General features: G+C 41.9%; 1 protein-coding gene across 2 annotated transcripts in view; it reads right to left on the bottom strand.

Annotated features, from left to right (window-relative positions):
- Positions 1-24621, bottom strand: part of AUTS2 (autism susceptibility candidate 2) — a 1232042-nt gene that overhangs the window by 26133 nt on the left and 1181288 nt on the right. For both annotated transcript variants that reach the window (XM_012640369.1, XM_012640368.1), the window contains exons 7-8: positions 1647-2118; positions 45-298 (exon numbers count right to left, since the gene is read on the bottom strand). In XM_012640369.1, coding sequence (XP_012495823.1) covers positions 45-298; positions 1647-2118 — 726 coding nt within the window. The remainder of the gene's footprint in view (positions 1-44; positions 299-1646; positions 2119-24621) is intronic.

Below are 24621 nucleotides of genomic sequence, written 5' to 3'. Positions count from 1 at the left end.
ACGGTGGGCACACAGGTAGGCAGGCCCAGGCACCTCCATCCTACCTGAGTAAGTGCTCCCGGCCGGGTGTCCGGGGACCTGCAGACTCCCTGATGTCAGTGGCGGTGGAGGAGGCAAAGCAGTGGGAGGGGCAAACATATTGGGGTGATGTGAGTGTGCAGGGGGCTGGAGGGTGGGTGTGAAGCTGTGCAGGGGGCTGTGGTTGGGCAGGGAGAGGGGGAACGGGGAGGCGGAGGGGTGGTGGGAGAGGTGAGGAGGGGCAGGTTGAGTCTTCGCTGGAGTGCTGCTTCTGCTACTGCTGTGGAGTAAGGAAAAAAGAAAAGAAAACAACACAAAAAAGAAGTGAGCAATTTATTTTCTGTAAAAAAAAATCCTATCTCCTTCCCCAAAGCCATCACATGTTCTTCCTTGCCCCTTCCTCTTTACAGATCCTCCCAGTACACAAGCAGCTTTCTGGAATCAGGGCTCCTGTGAACCTTCCCATCACTATGACAGACAGAGCTGCGGGACATGTCAGTTCCGACAACTGATTCTGCCTAAAAGTCAGGCCCAGCTTCTAATCTCTGCCCCTATGAAGTCCCCAGACTTCTCATCCTCCACTAGCTACACTGCCTATAAAGCAATAAAATTAACAAAAAGGAAATAAAAACCACGATCTGAGGTCGCCCCATGTGTCTGTTACCTCTTGCATGAAGAGACACAAGAAAGAGATGAAATCAGGTGCCTGGCTTCTCTTATCACCATTACGGTCTGGAGGCCACAGAAATGGCCCAGGGGTCAGAAGACAAGCCTGGCCCCTTGTGGGAGGAACATGAGTGCCCAAGGCTGTTCCTTCCCTGTCTTAGACTGGAAAAAGCAACTCCCTGCACCACCAAAGTTACCAGGTTTTCAAAAGGAACAGTAACAAAGACACAAAGCCTCACGAGACAGGCAAGGTTAGAATTAGAACCTTTGGGACATCCAAGGACTGGTACCACTTGGCCCTGCACATCGGGTTTCTGCCTCCCTTTTCTTTGCCGTTTTGTCTGTGCTTTTCAAACTTTCCTTTGTAACTTGGCAAAAACAAGTCAGGAAAGAGTCTGGATTTCCATGCAAAAATTTCTCTTTCTCTAAACACTGTTTCTTTACCTCTCTGACCCACATAGGAGGTAGTAAATCACAATGAAAAAAAACTCAAATCAGAATACTCCTTGGGTCCCAATCTTCCTGCCTTTGGAGTTGCAGAAAGATGGAGCTTTCTTTAAAATTTCTTCCCTCAGAGGCAAAGAGCCTCCCTTCTAAGAACCTCTTAACATTCAGTGACCTCTGATGTACTTCCAGCTTCGATTCCCGCCTCCCACTGGCGGTGGGGCTCCCTGGCCAGAGCCTTCAACTCTATTCCTTAGGCACTCTTCTCCTTCCTGCCCTCCCTTTCTCAGGAGTCTCTGTAGATATTTCAGTTCTTAACACTCTCCTCACTACCCAACCCAACCTGTCCTTTCTCATGGGACCGGAGCCTCACCTAACAGCCCTTTCCCCTGTCTTGGCCTCAGAGAAAACAGCATGTTTTCAACAAGGAAACTCCAGTCTCCTTAGGAGTCTCTTATCCACTACTACCTGCCTGTCCCAAGGAAGATGGCAAAAGGCAAAAGAGCAGGCTGGCTCACCTTAAACTGTTGAGGCTTAAGCTACTGCTGTTGTAGGCTGACAGTGGCTGGGAGAGGCTCTGAGATGAGGGGTGGGCCTGCACAGATGGGAGATTCTGATGGAGCAGCTGGGTGGGGGACTGTGGTCTGGGTGGCCTCTGCACCTGTGGCTGCGGGGCGGGCTGAAGCTGGGCCTCCGGGGGGCCCTGTGGCGGCTGTGCGCTCGGAGGTGGGGGCTGAGGCAGGGCCTCTGTGCGAGGTGCCAAGTCAGGGTCCGGAGAAGGAGCTCGGAGCTGGGGCTCCACTTGGGGCTGGGGTATCGGCTGTGCAACCTGAGGGCAGGGGTCTTTAAGCACCACCGGCTCAAAGATCGGCTCTTTGCAACAGTCCTGGCTCTTCTCCTGGCTTCTCTCTAGACCCGATATCTTGGGGACAATTGGCCCCGCATCCTGGCTGTCATGTTCAGGTAGCGCACCAACACCTAACTCCGGATCTGCATGGGGGAAAGCAAAGACAAAGCCACAGCAACGTGAGTGTGGAATGACACAGTCCCAACACCACCACCACCACCAGCAATGCCAGCTGTCCTGCCTTGTCCTGTCTACACCATGTGCAGGTAGGCCACACTGGAATGAGGTCCATGGCAGATGGGGAGCAGCCATTGTCCCTGGGCAGCAATGCCCCTGGGGGAGGGGGAGAGGGAGAGAAAGGCCAATTAGATAGAGGAGGTTGCATTCAAGAAAGCAGCCAGGCCACTTTCTGAAAATGAATGTTTTCCTTAATCTGTGCAGTCTTTTCTGGCTCACAATTAAGATACAATAGCTGACAAGTTGATTTTTCCCTTGTAAAACAAATACAGGCCTTGAATATACAAAAGAGAAGTGTTTCAATAGCAAATGAAGCAAATGTTATTTAATGACACATAGATGTTTTTTCTTGGCCTTCTCTTCCTCCCTCCTTTCCACTTTGACCAAACAGATACATTTGACATTTATAGATAATTTTTTGTTTAGTAAGTGCTAACGGTCAAAAGGCAGGCCTCCCGCTCACCAGCCGGTCCCAGCAACATGTGAGATCAAAGGTGCCAAGATGACCTGAAATCATGCTTATTTCAACCAACTGACTTGCGCTTCTAAGGCTTTCCCCTTGGATCACATGGGGGTTCCCACGCGACTAAGGTCAAGGGGCATGTGTGAATGCTGGACATTGAGACTAAGCCTGGATGTAAAATGCTACAATCATGAAAGAAATATAGAAAATGTATGTTCCTGTATGAATTAAAAGATATGAATTCCTCCAAAGGTCAAAAGATCTACATGCCACATGTTGTATAATGGCTTATTTGATTACCCTATAAGCCAAATTCCATAAAATTCTCAAATAAGATAATGAAAAACCAATATGGCATTAAATTTTTAAAAAAAAGCTCCACTTAGAAGTACTTTTGTGTACATTTTTATAGTAAAATGATGCATCCTTTTCTTTTATTACAACACAGTTTAGAAATAGAGAATAAATTACAATATTCTCTCAAATGAGGGTGTCTTTCAGGCATTCCTGAATGAATTACTGTGGGTATGAACTTTCTCTTCTTGTCTTACTGTAATAAGTGTGAAAAATATGTGGTATTCTTCTTGTTTCTATGTATTTCTGTTTTTTCTTTTTATTTATTTATTTATTTCAGAGTAGGGGATCTTGCTATGTTGACCGGGCTAGAGTGTAGCGGCTATTCATAGTGTGATCACAGCTCACGGTAGCCTTGAACTGCTGGGCTCAAGTGAGCCTCCTGACTCAGCCTCCTGAGTAGCTGGGACGACAAGTGTGTGCCACTGTGCCTGGTTTATATATTTCTGTTTATGTACTCTGTGTATACACACTCGTTTGTCATTTCTCTTCCCTGGAATGTGCATCAAAGCAATTCATTCTTTTCAGTGTTCTTTTGGTAAAACAGATCAAACCAGTAACATGCACAAAAGCAGAAACAAACCCTGGGTTTATAAACAAAGCACATTTTTGGCTAACATCAACTTGGCTATCTTCAAGCCTTACAGACCAGCCTGGAACAGCAATACCAACACAATGGACGGAAATCTGCCTCCTTCGTATGCTTCAGGTACAAAAAGACAAAGCATCCATTCAGGGCCCGATGAAAAGTAACTCTAGACTCCTGACAGCCTACTCACACATAGTTCTGTCCAGTGTTGTCTTAGGAAATTTTCTAGCAAGATTTTGGCTTATGATAAACGTTCACAAAACCTTAGTTTCTAACTTCAGGGCCGAAAGAGAATGTCAAGCCCCTTGTTGTGGCTTAGACTCCATCCAGCCAGAAGAGTTCCCAGATGAGCAAGGAGACCCTTCATATGGAGATACCACAGCGAGGGGATCTGTGTCTGCAGCTCTCTCAAAGCTTTTCCACAAAATTTGCCATATTTTTCTTTCATAACAATTCCCACAGCAAGCCATTATACGAATGCACTGACCATCACATGTTCCTACGGTGCAGGCCTGACAGTCAGGTCTGGGACAGAATGCGCCAACAGCTCAGAAATGCTCACAGCACACAGTAAAAGAGGGATTTTACTCAATGAGAAGTTCTATGTGCATGAGCAGGGACTCTTCCCATGCTGGCAGCTAATTTAGGATTATTATGCTTGATGCGACAGCAGGGCCTTTTTTTTTTTTTTTTTTGAGACAGAGTCTCACTGTGTTGCCCAGGCTAGAGTGCCGTGGCGTCAACCTAGCTCACAGCAACCTCAAACTCCTGGGCTCAAGCGATCCTCCTGCCTCAGCCTCTTGAGTAGCTGGGACTACAGGCATGTGCCACCACGCCCGGCTAATTTTTTCTATATATTTTTAGTTGTCCAATTAATTTCTTTCTAATTTTAGTGAGATGGGGTCTCGCTCTTGCTCAGGCTGGTCTCGAACTCCTGAGCTCAAACGATCCGCCCGTCTCGGCCTCCCAGAGAGCTAGGATTACAGGCGTGAGCCACCGCACCCGGCCCGGACACATTTTATACTTTTGTACTCCCTGTGTTCTCTCTGGACTGGGCTGGTGAAGAATCAATCAATCAATCAATATTTTCTATCTTGGTAAGTTTATATTCAAACTCCCTCCAAAAATCAATGTCCAAACAAAAGTTTTTCCCTCACATAAAAGAAAGCTTCCCTTCCCAAACGGCACCACCCAGAGGATATCATTTAAATTTACTCATGCCAGTAAGGAGGCACATTAGAAACGCATAGGTGTAAGTATTACATGTATCTAGCTTCACTCTGTTTCAACCTTGTTATTTAATGATTTTGGACAACACAGCCAGGTTTGCAGGAGGCATCCTGCAGGCTCTGGCTCCCTTCACAAGGCCCGTGCAGGCCAGTGGAGCTGCCTTTCTTACCTCCCTGATGCCCCACTGTCTCAACCCCGACCTACCCACAGCTAGAGTACGAGGAGTGGTGCTAAGACTGTGGCAGTCACCACCGTCACTGACAAGCAAGGAGGGCTACAGGGAAGACCAAAATTTTCCAGTGAACCCTGCAAATCTGCACAGAACCATCTGTGATTGATGATCGAAGGAACCTAAAAAGCACAGACTTTTCAAACGGGACCAGAATCCAGGAGACCACCCCAGCACTTCTCAAACTTTAATGTGCAACAAATCACCTGAAGACTTTATTAAAATCCAGATTCGGATTCAATAGCTCTGGGTTAATGGCCCCAGCGTCTGCCTTTCTGAGGGTCTCCCAGGTAATGCTGATGCTCTGAACCTTGCAGCATACTTTGAGTAGCAAGGATCTTGTCCAACCCTCTCTCACTAGATGGGGAATAAGCCCAGAAAAGTTAAGGAACTTGTTTCCTGGAGGTCATTTGAGTTCAAGTCCCAACACTGCTACCATCACGTACCTTTTCTCCAATCTACACTATGTTGCCCCCCAAAAAGCAAAACTCCGAAAACAGAGCAGGTAATGGTCAATCTGGATTCAGTTGAAACGCTTAACTACACCGACCTTAAGGTGGTAAAGGGTTAGAAAGCTACAAAGAGTTGCTGGAACATCACACTCCAGCTAACCCTGAAAGCCACATGTCCCTCAGTGCTCTGGTACTGCAACCTATAAGCAAGGCAGTGACAGGTTTGAGGGCTGGTAAGAACTTTGGGGGCTGACAGAGTTTGATGACTCCCCATTTACACGAGTCTCTTGAGGCACAGATTAGGCGTCATGCATTTTTGTGGCTAATCGGTAATGCATTTCCTCTTCCTTTCAATTATTCAATAAATGTATCTTCCCAGTTAAGCTTTTCCATCTTGCCAGTCACTTTGTCTTGCTGTGCTTCTCCAAAATTGGCAGGAACGCATTTTGAAAAATCATTTTGTGTTGCACTGTGTGCTCTGAATTTGCCAAAGGATGAAAAAAGGATGAAATTTGCTGAGTGTCAAAGAAATAAGAATGTGCAAATTAGATAGTCTTATTTAAACATTGTATTCATTACATTTTGGGGTTTAAAAATCTTCTTGTGATTATAAAAATAACACATCGTGCTTATAATAAAAGAAATGCAAATTAAAATTACACTGTGTACTGTACAGTAAAAAGGGTGAATTTCTTGCATATATATTATTCTTCAATAGACTTCTCAAAGAACCACAAGTAGTTCTACCATTTGACCCAGCAATCCCACTACTAGGTGTCTACCCAAAGGAAAAGAAGTCATTAAATCAAAAGGATATCTGCACTCGTATGTTTGTTGCAGCACAATTCACCATAGCAAAGATACGGAATTAACTTAACTGTCCATCAGCCAAGGAGTGGATAAAGAAAATGTGGTATATATACATACCATGGAGTACTACTCGGCCATAAAAAAGAATGAAATGTCTTTTGCAGCAACTTGGGATGGAAATGGAGGCCATTATCCTAAGCAAAGTAACTCAGGAATGGAAAGTCACAAACCATGTTCTCACATAAAAGTGGGAGCTAAGCTACGGGTATGCATGGTCACACAGAGTGGAAAAATAGACATTGGAGGAGATGCCAAAGGTGGGAGAGAGGTGAGGGAGGAAAAATTACCTACTGAGTATAATGTACACTATTCACGTGATGGGTACACTTAAAGCCCAGATATCATCACCACTATACAATATATCCATGTAACAAAACTGCACTTGTACCCCCTAAATCTGTAAAAATAAAATAATTAAGTCTCAATACACTTGACTCAAACAATGTATTTTGTAGAAAAAATTTCAGAGTAGATCAGGAAAAATTTATCTCATTTTGATACAGGTTTGATAAAAGTTCCCTGGGGAGAATGGGCCCTCTTTCCTTCTTTACTAACTAGTTGGATGCAAACTCTAACACCTCTGTGGAGGGCAATTTGGCAACACTTAGCAACATAACAAATGGAGTTCCCTCAATCTGGTATGTGAGGAGTTAGTTAGTCTACAGACACAGTGAAACGTCACCACAGTCTGAACTGAAAGTTGGGAAACAACCCACATGTAATCACTAGGGGATTGGTCAGACATATTTGGCACACACGTGCAGTGGGAAATACTGTAGCTGTGAAAATGAATGCTGAATGTACAACGTGTAGCATATGTTACCTTTTGTGAAAAATGAAGGGAAATAATATATATTCATTTTATTTCATGTGTAAAGCAGGTCAGGAAGAATACCTAAGAAACCACTAACTGTGGTTACCTGTTTGGGGGCTTGGGGAGGAGTGACAACTGGATAGACGGGGAACTAGAGGGTGTATGTGTGGATGTGCATTAAAATAAGAAAATGTAAAATGTAAATTTATAAATTTGAAAATCAAATGACTTTTATGAAGAAAAGAAATTGCTAAAACTGACTAAAACAAAAGATCATTAAAATAATCCGAAAAAGTACTCAATCATCTACACCTTTATCTCCCCCCCAAAAGGAACCTGTGTCATAGACAGTGTCAACTAAACCATCAAGAAACAAATTATTCCTGTCATCTAAATTGAAAACCAATTACAAACATTATACAACAAAAGGAAGAGGAAAAAATATTTACAAAAAATATAATTGTCGAGCTACAATATACAGACAACCAGCTGAAAAAAATACTAGAATAAGAGAGAGCAATAAGGTACCCATATAAAACCCACAAATGGTAGCTTTTTTATACACCAGCAAGTCAGAAAATAAAATTTTAAGAGGATCCCCTTTATAATAACAAAAATCATAATACTTTGGGAACAAAGCTAAGAAGATTATAGGGCCTATAAACTTTCAGAAATGTATTCCAAAAAGTGCTTTCTTTCAAGATATTTTATTATGCAAAAAAAGAGAGAAATAAGTCCAAGTCCTATAAGAGGTAGTTCTCATTAGAGGATACCACCTCCTGGCTGTGACAATGACTGGAAGGCGTTGGTGGCTCTCAGGGATATTAGAGCCACTGCTCTGTCAGGAGCAATCCCACACAATAGCTCAACTCACTTTCTAAATCCCACTGGACATCCGTGCAGCTGAAACCCCCAGAACCGACCTCTGTTTTGGCATATAAACACAAAGTAATTTTTTGCATGGTCTTAACATACACTGAATTTTCCAGGAATTCATCCATTGTACTTTGTTTTACCTGGGGTTTAACCAAGAGTTGTTCTCTAATTGGGAAAGTCATGACATCAATGGGAAGGCTGCTCCTGGTGTCTGAATTGCCATCATCACACATTTGTCTGAGTTTGCATTTGTAGCAGCAGTATTTACATACCGTTCTATATAGAGATTCAAGCATCTGACCATTTCATTGCCTTTTAATGTAAATAAGCATTTATGTACTTAAAGCATATTATGACTTCCCACTTATTTATCGTTTATGTTTCATTAGGGCTTTATATACATTTTAAAATTATGTGCATATATGGGGGTATATCAACTATGTATTTCATTCCAGAAAGTAAAAAATGAGAGTGTTATAAAATATTTCTTATATTACACAAAAGGGGCATTGAGTCCAGTAGGGCTGAGATTTGATGTATTATGTCCCCATAATGAACTACTGTGCTTCTAGAAGTCCAATAACTTACTGCACAAATGCAGTAACTACCCCAAGGGGTGTTGTGGAAATGAATTAAGTCATGTAAAGGACTTTCCACAATGTATAGCACATAAACAGTGATGAATCAATGTTCCCAAAAGTATTATAAAGAAATATTTAATGTCATGGAAAACACCAAGACAAAATTACTATTAAATAAAAGAAAGCACACTATCATCAGTATTGTCTCAACACTAAAAATTATCTGTGTAAATGTACACATGTATGCACAGAAAAAAAGGCTGTAAAGATACACATCAAAATGTTAATTGTAAACCCACCATCCAGAAATAAATGTTGACTTTAATGTTAATATCTGTGCTTTTCTTAACTTTCTAAATTTTCTATAATGAATATATTACAGTGAAAAAATTAGGGATGTTATATTTTGAAATGAGGTACTCATGAATATATCTCCACTATCAGAAGAAGTCAACTGGGAAAGTAACTGTTCAAGTCTTTTTTTTTTTTTTTTTTACACACAGGTACAAAAGTCTGGTATGTTCAACTCTTTCTAAATTGCCCCACCTACTGAATAGATTTTTAAAAAAATCTCCTCACCAAAAGGACAGATGAATATTTGCCTCTCAAAAATGAGGACAGGAAATGGTGTGCTTATTAAGCCTTCCATCTATTCGTCAACATTTCTAACTTGTTCTACCTGGGTGTATTTGGACAGAAAGGAAATGGTGAATACTGATGATGGAGGAGGAGGAGGAGAGGGAGAAGCAAAAAACAAAACTCTTCCAAGACACAGCTTCTGTACTTCTCGTCTTTACGCATCTTTACACTTAGTTAGAAAACCCTGACAGGGCTTACTCACTACAAGGTCATTACTGCAGCAAATCTGAACAAGCCTCAAAGACATCAAAAAACCATGTGGGGCATTAGCCGGTAGGCAACGTATCCACCCACCCATCCATCCATCTACATCTTTCTGAATGTCTGATCCATCTAACCAGAAATGGACGTGTCCTATTTTCACATTATTCCATCTTCTAGTTAACTTTACTGCTTATCTGTGCAAATGACAGAGCCACAAGGACCTCACCGCACAGGACTGAAGATCGCAGCCAAACCAGAAAAACCACCCAGACTTTAAATTATAATGGGAATGTTAATAAAGGACTGAAATGTTCTACACTGAGAAGTCCAGAAACATATGGAAGCATTAACTTTCTGTGGATCAACATGTAATTATCTCAAGCTAGTAGCGACGTCCGTTATTCAAACAGCTTCACTTGTCTGTTACCGCAAACACAATCTCTTTCTAAAGCAAAGACTGCAAATTTTGTATGTCACTTATTAAAACACAAACTGCACTACTGAATTATTAATAACATAGCACTTTTACCTCCCGCCCCCACGTTTTAGATTCTATCTCCAAAACTCCACATTCCAATGATGTTTTGCAGAAAAAGTCCACCTTCTCTAACATACGCTTCTCTTTATTTTCCTCCTCTCCCTCTTTTCTTCGAATCATTAAACAGAGACCAGTTTGTTCCATTAGCAGATTCGATTACTTGAACGAATGGAAGGATGACATTCAGTCTTGCAGCTCTTCTTCCCGGTCACTGAAACTGCACAAATAAATTGAGGAAAACCCACTGTTTGTTCAAGGCAAATTAATTTTCAAACACTGCAAGAGTGGGAGATCACGGGAATGATGGGTGCTTGGCAGGGCTCAAAGAGATTCCATTTTGTGCTTGTCATGTTATGTAAACATTAATTACCATCTGGGAGGCTGAGGTCTGGGCTGTAGTCTGTATCACAAGCCTCTGAGGGCCTCCAGGGTTCCTATGAAAAGCAAAATCCTAAATAGGAAAAAATAGCCATTGCCTGTGCCAAAACGCCAGCAGCCCTCTGGGAAAGCCGTGTGAAGTCCAGCAGATTAGAAGCTGCTGTTATTTGAGGAGACAGTTTGGCTATCATCTAGTTTAGCAGATTAGCCCACGATAGGGGTTAATCTGCTAGGGATTAAAGAAAAAGCAACATGCTGCAGTTGAGTGTACTTAAACTTGTTTCAAGTTCATGCCTCCTAAATCCACAACAGAAAAGCATCAATCCTCATGCATATGCCCATGATGCCTCAGGACCAAAAAATCTGCCTTCGAGGGGGTTATCAGCCATAGTCTTGCCTGTGGAGACTGGAGGCCACCTGAATGGCTTCAGCCTACAGAACGAAGAACCTTTAAAGGTCAACCTTGGCTTGTGAACATTTGATCTCTTTTGTAGTCTTTAGGGAATAAGAGCAATGAAGGACCATGTAGATGAAGGATTACAATTATTCATAGAATGAGAGAAATAGGCTGTGATCTATTGGGGTGGGGATGGGAGCCTAAAAAAGTCTTTAAAAACCCAACGATGTCAAGGTCACATAAAATTCTTGTGTTTTTTACTTCCTATGAGGAAAAGATTAATTATGTCGCTTCATATGCCTGGCACTGAGCTAGGCCCTGACGATATGGAGCAACAGCCCCTGCCTTCTAGGAGCTGGTGCCTAAGGATGTAGAACACAGTAGAGAAGAAAAAATGTTATCCCACAGCCTTGAGTGTGGGGTGTGGGGGGGAGGAGGAAGAAGAAGCAAAAAAATATGGAACTGGCAGATAGGAAGCCTGTAGTCTTAAACTTCAGTTTTCGTTATCGGTAAGGCTCAGAGATAAGCTTAAATAATCAGAGCTAATGATGATATCCCATATTTTATCGATTCTGAGTTTTCAATAGTAAGGCACTTTTATCTGTAACATGTTACCACTGCGCTCACCCCAAGTTTCAGTCTTAGGCCAACATCAGCTGAATCATGTGATGGGATATACAGAGACCAGATATGAGAAACAAGGCATGAAGGATGAACTCTCGAATCACTTCTGAGAACACAGAAAAACTCATGTTTTGACCACAAATACTCGGCCCCAGCATTTTGCTCGCGTCCTCCCTGCCAGCCTCAATATTTATCAACCGGATTCTCTGGACAAGATCACCTCTTGCTTGGTCTTCATCCCCAATACCTCCTCCCAAGACCCCCAACCCCAACCTTTCCAAGGGTCTTAGCTGTCCTGGCCTGTCCAGCCTTATCTGGTTGTGAACAAAGCACCCCCATGGCACTGTGCACTATGCACGTGCACACACCCATGCGCACTCACCCTTAACACCAGTGTACGCTCGACACTTAGCATTAAGCACAGTCAAGGGAGGTCATAGGCAGCCCTCCTTCTAGTATTTTCATTACTAAGTATCAATGAGGACTCAAAAGCTGTCAAGCTCACGCATGGGGTAAATTTACAGATCTGACACCTTCCTTACTATACTGTTGCCCTCCGCGAACTCTAACATCATTGCCCGAGGATCTGACATTCATGGTCCAAAAGGGCAATAATCCTGAAGTTGTCACCATCTGAAGCAAAAATTCTTAAGTCAGCCGTGCGCATTAAAGTTGGCAAATGATTGGCTGTAGGTCAAATCCTAGTTTTAACACTTTTATCTTTTGTCAAAGACAATTTTCTTAAGGATGATGGTAAAGCCATCAGCAGCAAAGACCTACTTAAATACTATCAGTCACCTACCTTCCTGTTTTGCACACTATGCTTCTGTTTGATCTCATGTGGGGCACATATTAGACCATCAGTGAGACCCATTTAGAAAAGAGGCTGGGTAGGGCATGTGATGATGAAATATAGGAATTTTCATTTTTCAAGTCCATCCTAGGCTTTTCCTTTGGCCCTACACACAAATATTCCCCACCCCAAGTTTCTTATTAATCCTTTGCATGCAGGGCTGTGATGTGCTTGTGAAGCTTCTGGTTGGTATAAGCTCTAGCCATCACTAGCTTGCTCTCAGTGCTTTGGAGACTGCAAGAACATGCACACTTTATCCCTCTCAAATGAAGTGTCAACTTGTACCATTCAACATCCCACTTCTTTTCCCTCAAGATCATCTTCTCATCAGGGTCCAGGCATCAAAAGGAAGGTCCCAACTTCCCCTAGTAGAAAGGAGTGAATCAAATCTTTACGATGCCTTATGGCAGTGACTCTTTCTGTTCTGTGGGGGGGTGGGGAAGGAAGCATGGACAACCAGGCATGCGGACTACTCTGGCCCTGGGCTCATCCTGTGCCAATATAGCTGTGGAGGAGGAGGGGGTGGTCAATCGCCACAAGCAGTACCAGCGACCTCGGTCCGTGTTCTACCAAGTTCACACAGCTGACACCTGGAATGTAGTATAGGAGGTGGCTGTTCCTTCAGACCTTCACCAAGCACCCTAAAAGTAATCACTGTTTTCCTGACATCACTCCTGTCCTGTTCCTAACAGTTCACTGTGAGAAGCAGCTTTGCCTTGGGAAATTTCTAACATCCTTTGGCAGTGAATGCTCTGTTAGAATTCAGAAATGCCTGTCTGCACTCCTGAGGACAGACGACAAAACTTCTCAAGTCTGTTCATACGACCTGCTACAGCCCAGGGGACCTGGGTGCTGCCAACCCCCTGCAATCTGTCTGACGAGCTTATGTGTTAGCACCAGAGATTCCTCTAGAATGAATCCATGAAAGAAGCTTTTCATTTCTTGTATCATGGAGCCTTTGATTCTTTAGTTAAAGGAGGAAGAGCAAAGGGGACTCTGGCAGGTTTCTCTAAGTTTTGACCTTTCTAGTCCCAAACTGTTCACCACCTCACACCATGACTCCAGTGTCCTCAACAACCCCACTATTTCACGTGTGGTCCACAGACCAGCAACACTTGCATCGTCCTGGAGCTTGTCAGGCAGGTAAACTCCCAGACCCTGTCCGTGCACGTTCAAGTGTGCAAAGCACTGTTCTATGGCGCCACTCGGAGTGTTACAGAGCCTGGGCAAGCACCATTGCTGAGGGATGCTGTCCATAGTGTTGCCAACCCTTCTACGTCTCCACTTCCCGAGACCCAGCCTTGGAAATTATTTCTCTCTCTCTTTCCGAGGATGGGTTCTCTACTGGTGTATAAACTGTACAGGGTAGCGTGGTGGAAGGCGCTGGTGTTGTTCACCAGATCAGGAGCTGCCCCCAGCACGTAATATATTCATGAAAGTCCAGCCAACAGAACTCCTGTTTGTGGTGCTCTTCCTGATCCCGGCTCCATGCAGATTCACTGGGTACTTCCCATGTAGAAAGGGGAGTTACAGAGCCTTGCCCCAAGCCCAGCTATGAGCCACTTCTAAGGACCTGATGGTTGTCACATAGAAGAAGTAGATTTATTATAAATGGCACCATGGACAGAACCAGGACCAAAGGATATATATTGTAGAAGAAATTTCAGCCTGCAATGAACTGGGCTACCTTATAGGAGAACAACCTGCTCTTTACTGGATGTGTCAAAGAGAATGCTGAACCACCACGTAAAAAGGGGGCTGGACTAGACAACTTCTGAGATTCCACGAATTCATGAAAAAGATGTTGGTAGCACACTCCCTGGAAGAACATCACTTCTTTATTTTCCTTCACTTTTCCAGAACTCAATCTTCTAAAATACCTCTCCTGTAGGTTAATGAACACTATCTCCTTGATTTGCAGAAAGTTTGATAAATGCTACATCTTAAATAAACTAAGAGTCCCTACACTAAATGACTTTATACATAATAATCTCTAGGAATAGAAGAAACTGCTTATCCCCAGCCATGATGACTGTCAAGCTGAAAGAGGTTTTTAAAAAGGGGATGACAGGGAGCATTGTGCTGTTCCCTGTATTTGAAGTATTTTATCTTTTTTAAAGAATAGGTCTACCAATCCTTAATTTTTTTTTTTTGAGACAGGGTCTTGTGTTATTGCCCAGGCTGGAGTGTAGTGGCATCATCATAGTGGCATCATCATCATTGCTGCAACCTCAAACTCCTGAGCTCAAGTGATCCTCCTGCCTCAGCCTCCCAAGTAGTTGGGACTATAGGTACGTACCACATCTGGCTAATTTTTCTATTTTATGTAGAGATGGGGTCTCGTTCTTGCCCAGGCTGGTCTCAAACTCCTAGCCTCAAGCAATCCTCCTGCCTCAGCCTCCCAAAGTGCTAGGTAGGATTACAGGTATAAGCCACTGTACCCAGCCCTTAAATTGGTTTTCTACAAACCATCCATGTAGTAAATACTTCGTAGGAAGATAAAATATTTTGCCATTATTTCATTTCATTATCCTCAATTTATCACAGAAAAAGGAAAAACACTGAAATATAAATTTCGTAGCTACACGTCTATAAGGTTTAGCAAGCAGCGAAGATGGTGATGACGTCTGCCTGTTAGAAACTTCAAACTAGCCTCTAGAAATAAACAGCGGGAAATTTTACCTATCCTTGGTTAGAGCTGGAGTAAGTAACCAAAACAGCAGTGCTGCCTCCTACTTAAAATTATACTCATGGAAGGCAAAATGCAGTCAGACAACCAATCTGAAGCCTGGGTTATGTACTGTCATAACGAGTTAAACTTTCCTGCAAATACATGAACTTCATCTTCAGAGATGCTTTAGAGAAAGAGTGGCAGAAGGTAATATGGCATTCGCTTGTTTCTTCCTCAATGGCCCGAGGACCATGACTGCCTGGCTGTCCTACCATCACCCCCACCTCAACAGGACTAAAACAAGCCCACTCCCTCCCACCCCAACTCTGGTCTGTCCCCATCATCTGAGCTGAAAATCAATCACCAGTTGTTCCCCCTTACATTAAACAGCGGTTCACGGGTGAGTTACTGCTTCTGCGATGCCATTTAAAACAAATAAAACAATAGCAGCAGAATCTACTGTCCCCCTAGAAGCCTGAGTGAGCTTTTAAAATGTAAAAAAGATCACGCTGGGCCAGGCGCGGTGGCTCTCGCCTGTAATCCTGCCTGTAATCCTAGCACTCTGGGAGGCCGAGGCGGGCGGATTGCTTGAGCTCAGGAGTTTGAGACCAGCCTGAGCAAGAGCGAGACCCTGTCTCTACTAAAAATAGAAAGAAATGATCTGGACAACTAAAAATACATAGAAAAAAAAAATTAGCCGGGCATGGTGGCGCATGCCTGTAGTCCCAGCTACTCGGGAGGCTGAGGCAGGAGGATCGCTTGAGCCCAGGAGTTTGAGGTTGCTGTGAGCTAGGCTAACGCCACGGCACTCACTCTAGCCAGGGCAACAGAGTGACACTCTGTCTCAAAAAAAAAAAAAAAAGATCACGCTGTCCACTACCGGTTTAAAACTCTCCAATGGCTTATCACAGAGAGGATCAACTCCCAGCCCCTCCACATGCCCCTGCTGCGCTCAATCACCTTCCAAATGCCCCCCCTCCCCGTTCCTGCTCTCTCCCCTTTTCAGAGATGCACTTCTGAATCCCGTCTTTTAGCCACTTTGTCACCACAGCCCCTGGGAGCCACCCCCTCTAAGGAACTTCTGTAGTCCATGTCCCTGGGACTTAACAGGTACTTACTTTTGTATTAACAAATAATAAATTGTTTTTATTATATAACCAATATATATTTTATTATAAAATATTAAATATTTTTATATTGAACAATAAAGTTTATTGTTACTCATTTTAATAAACACAACTATTTTTTTGAGGAGGGATCTCTTTAAATCTTTGCCTTTATTTAAATTCGGAACACAATGCCTTCCACAGAGTGAGCACTTGATAAATAGTTGATTTCTTTAACTACATAATAACCAATTTACAAAATCTAAGTTCCTTTATAACTGCAATTCAAAAGGAAAAAAAAAATCACCATAATGAGAAAAATACTCAATAAACAATTGCACATTAAGCCAGAAAAATCATGTCTCCTTAGAGTCATTTCCGTAATTAGACATTACACTGCAATAAAATAATAGTATATAACACAAGCAAATGTAAAATAATTGGAAGCCATTATGAAGTTTAAGGATCCATTTTCAATATATAATAAAACTAATGTTCTATTTTAAATCATAAAAGGTTCCAATAGCTTGGTTATTTTTGTATAGCAAAAATAGAGAGCAATCAAAAGCAAATACTGTTAAAGGAGAGCTACATTAATAACCAACTGCAGCAAAATCTCTTTAGCTATATGCTTACTGTATGCATGCTGGAGCTACAGTAGTCTACAGACTCCATGAGTTACAAATATACTTTTATGAACATAGAAAGAAAAAACAAAAATTAAGCTGTTACCCTGGGGATTAGTTATGGGGAGGTGTCAGGATTTTTATTTTTAACTTTCTATAGTATTTAAATTTTCAGCAGAACAGTAGGTTTAAATCCAGAAAAGTGATACAAAGTCAAATAACTGTGCAATCAGCAGGTAACTTAATATGCTCGTTATAAGCAAACCAAGAAAATCTTTTAAAAATTAGCCAAAGAGAACTGCTAAAAACTAAATATTAATAGAAAAATTAAATAGTAACAAAACACAAAGGAGCAATGAATGCTAGAAGGAATGATGCCTGAATGACAAAGGCCAAAGTACATAGGGTTGAGGGGCTTTGTCCTGACATAATAAAAATCCCTATGATGACAGCAAAATACAACTGGGATATATACCATAAGTCAAACTAGGAAATTATAAAATAAAGACTTAAAAATAAGGACTTCTCTTAAAACGAGAGGGTAAGAGTTAATTTTTTAAAGCTGCAAAAAAATTTACTAATTAGAAACTTAATACTCAAATCACAATTTTCCTAAGGAGGACCTGAAATCCATCACTACGACAGAATTCTGAGGGATGGTTAAAAGACAGCTAGACGGGATACGCCACATCAACTCGAGAACACTTGCAGGAGTAATCCTAAGAAACTCCTTGTCCTCAGCTCCTTCACCTGCCCATAAGCACATAAGCACCGTTTACAGATGAGATGCTGATTCTGTTCAAGGTAAAAGCTCCCCCTGTGGGAGAAAAGCACCACTCTGAAGATGAGACTACTGCCCAGGGATGGCTCTCGTAAATCAGTCAAGCACTTCAACCGTACAAAGACACAAAGACGCTGTCAGAAGCTAAATGACAGGCTCTTAAAGTACTTGCTGCTCTTTCCATCTCCAACACGTCATCTTTCTTCAGCTCGTCTATGGTACTGAACCTACTCGTCGGTCCAACAGCAGCACGCACCCAGCAGCCATGTGGCACTGCACTGTGGCCTTGCTACTCCCTGTGTTCACAAAAGCCACACTGGCTAATTTAATTTAAATGTTCCTGTTCCTTAAATTTCCTCCTTGTCAAGGCACCAAGGAAGCTTTTTAGTCCTAAAGCAGAACTGAAAGACATTCTGAAATTCTCACCTTAATGATAGGAGGAAGTAGCCCAGAAAAGGCAAGATGAAACAGACAACACTAAGCCAACATCCCCAAACTGAGATGTGCACTCCCATAACCTTGGTGGCTTCAGAGGGCCACTGAACACAGAAGCACACTTCACCACAGACAAATGGCTAGAAAGATCTATTTTTAATTAGTTATATTGGTTGTATGTATTTAGATCCTGATTTACTCCTATCTGTGTATTAGTTTCTCCCAACAACCACACTCAGAAAAATGATTTCAGTAGAAGTTTGGTGTTTTCAAAGAACTGGGCCTCGAATTCGAAAATCCCCTAAGGAAAAATAAAACCTGTTTCCCAGGAACTTTTTGGATTTCAAGAGTCCAAAAAGTGAGAACAATTTGAAAATGCTTTGCAAACACTAGGGGCTGGAAATACATTGTTTATTTCCTCTCTTAGAAAAAAAGAGTGGGAGGAGATAACTATTTACCCAAACTGTTAACCAGCCTTTCCTGCTCTCTTAAAGTGCCCCGGAAGTTCTTTGCTTCAAATTCCTATGTACTAGAAATGACTATTGTTCCCAGGCAAAGTGGCCAAGGCCAATGGGTCGTGAGGGCCCCAGGGAAGACTCTGGGGCCTGGTATAAAGGTGCACTTCAGGTACATCTTTCAAATCAATCAATGTTGGGGGTGGGAAGAAATAGATGTAAACAAACAAAACAAAACTCACCAACTGGAAAAGAAAGCATGCCCTGCCTAGAGGCAACGATATCATAATCCTCAGGAATGCACCACACATCACACAAACACAATCAGGGATGTTTTCCCCTCAAAACCCCAGATCAATTCATGGCAAATGGTTAAATCTTTCTGGGTACAAAGAAATACAATATTCTGCCTGCCTTAACAAAGGTATGTATTTATACAGCACACATTCTGAGGAAGAGCTGCTTCACTGAGTTTGTGTAGCACCAGATTTTTTAAAGAAACAAAAATAAAACAATGGAAAGCTTATTATGAATAGCAACTGGATTGGTGAAATTCACTAAATAGACTGAAAAGCTGAAACAATGAGTTCAATTCTCTCTAAATGAATACTCATAGGATACTTTTGAAAGGCAACATATTACAGTTCTAAAATTAACTGGGTTCAAGTTCTGGCTATGCCACTAGCCAAGTGACTGAGTAAATCACTTCACCTCTCAGAGCTTTGGTTTCTTCATCTGAACCAGAGAGAAGGCTGGGCCTCCTAATTTCTGGGATACCTTCTAGTTCTTTTTTTTTTTCCTTTGAGACAGAGCCTCACTCCGTAGCTCTGAGTAGAGTGCCATGGCATCAGCCTAGCTCACAGCAACCTCAAATTCCTGGGCTCAAGCGATCCTCCTGTCTCAGCCTCCCAAGTAGCTAGGACTATAGTCGCACACCATGATGCCCGGCTAATTTTTTTATTTTTGGTAGAGATGGGGTCTTGCTCTTGCTCAGGCTGGTCTTGAACTCCTGAGCTCAAGCAATCCTCCTGCCTCGGCCCCCCGGAGTGTTATTATTGTAGGTGTGAGCTACCATGCCCAACCTCACCTTCTAGTTCTAGAAGTCTGCGGTTCTACTGGTACATTAGTCTATTTTAAATTAAAGCCCACATCAAATCATACACATGTAAATGATAAAAGGTGAAATTTCATTTTTAAACCAGATACTTAATGGATAAAATACAAATCTCTCCTCTCTTCTGTTCCTAAATGAAGCATCTCTTAAATAGATACTAGCTGAAAAGTAAGAAGCATTCATACTCTAGCTTTCAGATTTTAGAGAAATCTGCTAAATGTAATTAGGGACCAGACCTATAAAATATTCTTCTTGTTGGAGGGGACTTTGGAAAATGGCTAGATCAGCCAACTCTGTCTCTTTAACGTTTATTTTCATTCCTACTAGCAAAAATAAACTAATCTTTAAGACTATGAGTTTCTCCAGAGTGAGTGGGTAGTATATAATCTATGTATCCTTGTGCCCCAGTGCCTGGAATACTGTGAGAAAACAAAAGATGTTTTATTGAACAAGTGAATAACAGAATGAAGAAACAGGGGCTATTTTAACACTTGTTTTGAAATGTTGAGTTTGTTCCAGTGTGACTGTAGTGCTTGCTTTTGTGCAATCTTGTCTGCAAGAAATGTAAGTGGCCAGGCCTGATGGCTCGTGCCTGTAGGGTTGAGGTGGGAGGATCACTTGAGCCCAGGTGCTCAAGACCATCTCAAAAGAAAGGAAAGAAAGGAAAGGATGGAAAGAGAGAAAGAGAGAGAGAGAGAGAGGAAGGAAGAAAGAAAAAAAAAAGAAAAACAAAAGAAAAAAAGTAAAAGAAAAAAGAAACACAAGGTAAATGTAGAAAACTGAACTGAGCCCATAGGAATACACTAAATGTACACACTTCAAACATCTATCATCTTCCTCAGGTTCACTGTGTTATGAATCTCACCAATTCATATCTGATGCTACAACTTTCTCTCCAATTTCAGATAAGACTCCTTCCAACACTCCACAATATGGAACCCTTCCAATGTTCACTTTCATAAGCAAACTTCAGGCTTTTTATAAGGTAGATGCCATATTTACTGTAGCATTTCTGTATTTCTTAACCATTTAACATGTGTAAAACTAAGTTACTGTTTTTACTAGGTTCCTTTCTTTTTTTTTTTTTTCCAAATGTATCAGTGATGAGATTTTTATGTCCCTAACCCTATTTTTCCCATAAGCCCTATGGGTTTTTTCTTTCTTCTTTTTTTGGAGACAGGGTCTCACTCTGTCACCCCAGGCTAGAGTACAGTTATTTCAGCTCACTGCAACCTCAAACTCCTGGGCTCAAGTGATCCTCCTGCCTCAGCCTCCCAAAGTGCTAGGAACCCTATAGTTTTAATTTTACCACTGCACATACCACAGTGATTTTTAGGAACACATATATAATGTCACAACAGAACTAATTACAAAATTAGGTGAATTCACGATCGAATGAATCTCATTTTACAAAGAATACCGAAGAATGGATCAACAGCCCAGGGAAAAGTTTCTAGGGAGATGCAAAACAGCATCTAGGCATTGTCCTCTTCAACTTACTTAATAAGTAACTTATTTACTAATAAATAACTTGTGTTTATTAATTCACATAAATACAAATTTATATATTCAGTTTTACAATAAACATTTAAATAATTAAATTATGCATAAATGTTTATTGGAATAACATTAATATGCAGAATATAAGTGCATAAATATTTTTAACTGATTCATTTAAAAAATGTATTGAGCACTTACCGTGAGCTGTAAGTGTTGAGGAGAAAAGAGAAATATGGTGAGACATGATTACTATCCAGGTATAATTCATAACTGGAGGACAGACACATAAGTAGCTGTAATACAATGTAGTGAAAGCTCTAATAAAGGTAGCACAAAGTCCTCTGAAATATCAAAAAGAGAAAGGACAATTCTCACTGAGTATGAATCCCCAAAGCTTAACAAGTTAAAATGACAGGTTAAAAGAAAAAAAAGGGGTGTGGGGAGCTACAATAGCACCAAGTATAAGGTCCTACGCTTCAAACTTTAAAAACCTGCTGCTTCTAAGTCTTGCCTCTCCTTTCTTTTATTTGAAAATAACTGGTATTTAGATTCACTTTGCAGTAACCTCAAATCAGTCTAAAGCAACACTAAGGCAAGTTTTGGCTGTTGTAATAAAAAAGTGTCACTGACAAGATGGGGATGATGGGTACTGATTACACTACACTGGGAGAAGCACGTTCTGCAAACCTTCTTTCAAAGGGGCTATGTATAAGCTGGGACAAATTCCAAGGATGACAGAGAGACTCAAAGCCATGTTTCCCATTAGTGGCTCAAGGAAGGGGTAAGGGAGGAGGGCAGGGAACAGTGCCACGGTCCAATACTGGAAAGGATGCCCTCTGTAAGACGAAGTAGACTTGTATTACATGGCCCCAAGGGGAACCACATGGGGAATAGACTTCAGCCCAACATAAAGGAGACTTCTTTAACAATTAGAGCTGCCCAAAGATAGAACAGAGCTCCCTGAAAGGTGTCTCAGGGGTGTTCAAGCACAGGCTTTGTGACCATGTGGCCAGGAAGCTCCAGACAGAAGATTTACACATCAGACAAATGGCTAAGTATGGATCACCTTTAAGATCTTCCTCCAGCCAAAAGATTCTACGATTCTAGTTATTAAGAATTAGCTTTGTGATTTTGGGCAAATCATGATTTTTCTCTATCTCATAACTTTAGAGCTAGTCACATTACTAAAATCACGCTATCTCACCCCTTTTTTTTTTAAACAGGTAATTTACGATACAGGAAAAACAAAAAGCGTAAGAAAGAGGTCAGGAAAAATCCTCTATACAAGTAACCAACCAATCGTTTTATATCTACACAATGTTCTCACCAACCAAAGGCTTTTCACGACCCCCTTTCCCCTGGGTCCTTACAGCAAACCCCTCTCTGAGGGCAGTAAGCACACCGGGAAGGGAGAGACTGCGGTGCCTTCACATTTCTAGACGTGTAAACTACTGCTCTGGCAAAGACAGGGAGGCTTTCCTTTGACAACTGAGGCTATTCTGAAAGGAAAACCCAGGGTAAGTACCTGGTAAAAGCAGATCTGGATTTGTTTCTGAATTGAGATTTCTCATCAGAGAACCCGACCCTTTCCTTCCATTAGATGTTTCCATGGCTGGTGTTGGGGAAGACAGACAAAGGTCTGATTGAAATACCTCTTATTCCAGCAGCACCAGAATACACAAGAGTCTTCCAACAGTACTCTGTTGCTCTGAAATTTCTCAAGAACCCAACAGAGCATGGAAAGGCCTCAAAACCTTGTGGAAATCACGAAAGAAACATGTAAAGTCAATCAAAACCTTAGCAGTAGATGTGTCCTCCACAAAGGCGGGGTGGGAAGGGGCGGCACTCTCAGCTGCCTTTTCTCCCCAGACTGTCACCATTCCCCCAGGGAGTGTGGCACTGGAGCCTTGCACTGTGCATTAAAGATCACCTAGCAGTAAGTATTGTCCCTTACCGTTCATCCTGGGTGGTGGCAGCCACGGCTTCTGCAGAGAAATTTACACTGGTTCTTTTCCTGCCTATGACCACATACCTCACAGCTAGCAACTATTTGAAAGTAACTTTCAAAAGATCAATTCAATTCACCAGCTCTTTAGGCCCAACACATTACTTTACACAAACACGAATGTCAATATATCCAAAATGCTAAAGGAAAAAAAAAAAAAACTTGGCTCAAAGCGCTTGCTCCAGGAAGAAAAAAAAAATGCTGGTTTATCTAAACGCTTCTGTGGAGCTTTGTTAGCCTTTCATGTGCTCAAGCAGCAACACTTGCTTCTCTGGCCAGTCAGAGAAACCCTCAGTAAGGTCTAGCACCAGGAGAAACAGCAGTGAGAATGGGTATTTGTTTGGCGAGAACTGCCACTCCCAGTATGTTTGCACATTTACAATTTGAGGTCTGTAAATTCCCTCTAGGATACAACTACTTGGAAGACTGCATTTCCTAGTACTTAGGAAAGTTTGCAGAAAGGCCCATGGAGTTTCAAAGCCTTCTAACTGCACTGGGAGTTGAAGGATAACAGCCATACCTCTTAATCTCAGTTTTCAGCTCCATGGACTTTATCTGACCAAAAGTTGATTTAGGAATGTCTTCAGTAGAAGCCTTCAAGAGAGCCCTTCATTAATTACCAATGCTAAAATCTTAAAATCTAATTAATTTGTATATTAAAACACTTATCTTTATTGCTAATTGGTTGCAACATCATAATCTGTCTGCATTGTAATATTTTACTGCTAATGACAACCTCAATAAAATGGGCAATGACTTTTCCCATCTTCAAGGTTACCTATGAAGCCCTAGGGCTCTGAAACAGATTAGGGCTTCCTTTCATCCCTCCTAGCTACTCCTTTTCTCTGGATTTTAGGTCATTTCAATATGGTGTGGACTCGATAATAAAGAAGGTATGCGATGGTAGAGCAGTAAAGTAAAATGCATGTCAGTCCAATCTGGCAACTATTTAGTAATTCTGGGCCATGAGTTTAGGGAAAGAATAAACATATTTGGGTAAAATTAGGTGGTGGGGGTCGGGGGTAAATGTGAATTTCAACTACCTATTACGGACAATCCCTTCTGCCAAAACTCACACACAAATAGGAACTGAAAACAATAGGTTAAGATATTTATATCCCATGCTACAAATCGTAGAGCAACCCGGGCTTCAAAAATAAATTCCTTCTGACTGGAAATCAGAAACACGAAGTTGTGATCCCATTTCGATTCTCTGGACTATGCAGCATTTGCCCTGTAGATGTTAGTAGGAGATGAAACAGTGGAGAAATCTAACATCCAGGCCCGTTCTGCATCCAGGTGCTGAAGCCACCTACCAGTAAGAGGTAGGCCGACACCTGGAAAGCTCTCTGCTCTGTGGCTGAGCACATGGAAAATGCAGCTACAACATTCTGGTCCACCTGGGATCATTAGCCAACGTGTACCACCCAAATCTGTCAACTTTTACCCTTTCCAGCTCCTGGCTTTTTCTACTTATCACTGCTTATTACTAGGGTCTCCACCAGATGTGCACTGAAGAAATCAAAGGAAAGTAATTTTGTCTCCTTGTGAGCAGTTACTGTTAATGTTTCAGTGGGTTGAGAGAGTAAAACTTTGGACTAACGGGGAGATTGCAGTGAACAATA

This window comes from Propithecus coquereli, unplaced genomic scaffold (assembly GCF_000956105.1).
Source record: "Propithecus coquereli isolate 6110/MARCELLA unplaced genomic scaffold, Pcoq_1.0 Scaffold150, whole genome shotgun sequence".
NCBI lineage: Eukaryota > Metazoa > Chordata > Mammalia > Primates > Indriidae > Propithecus > Propithecus coquereli.
The sequence above is the reverse complement of the archived record's forward strand: the minus strand, read 5'-3'. Positions and strand labels throughout refer to the sequence as shown.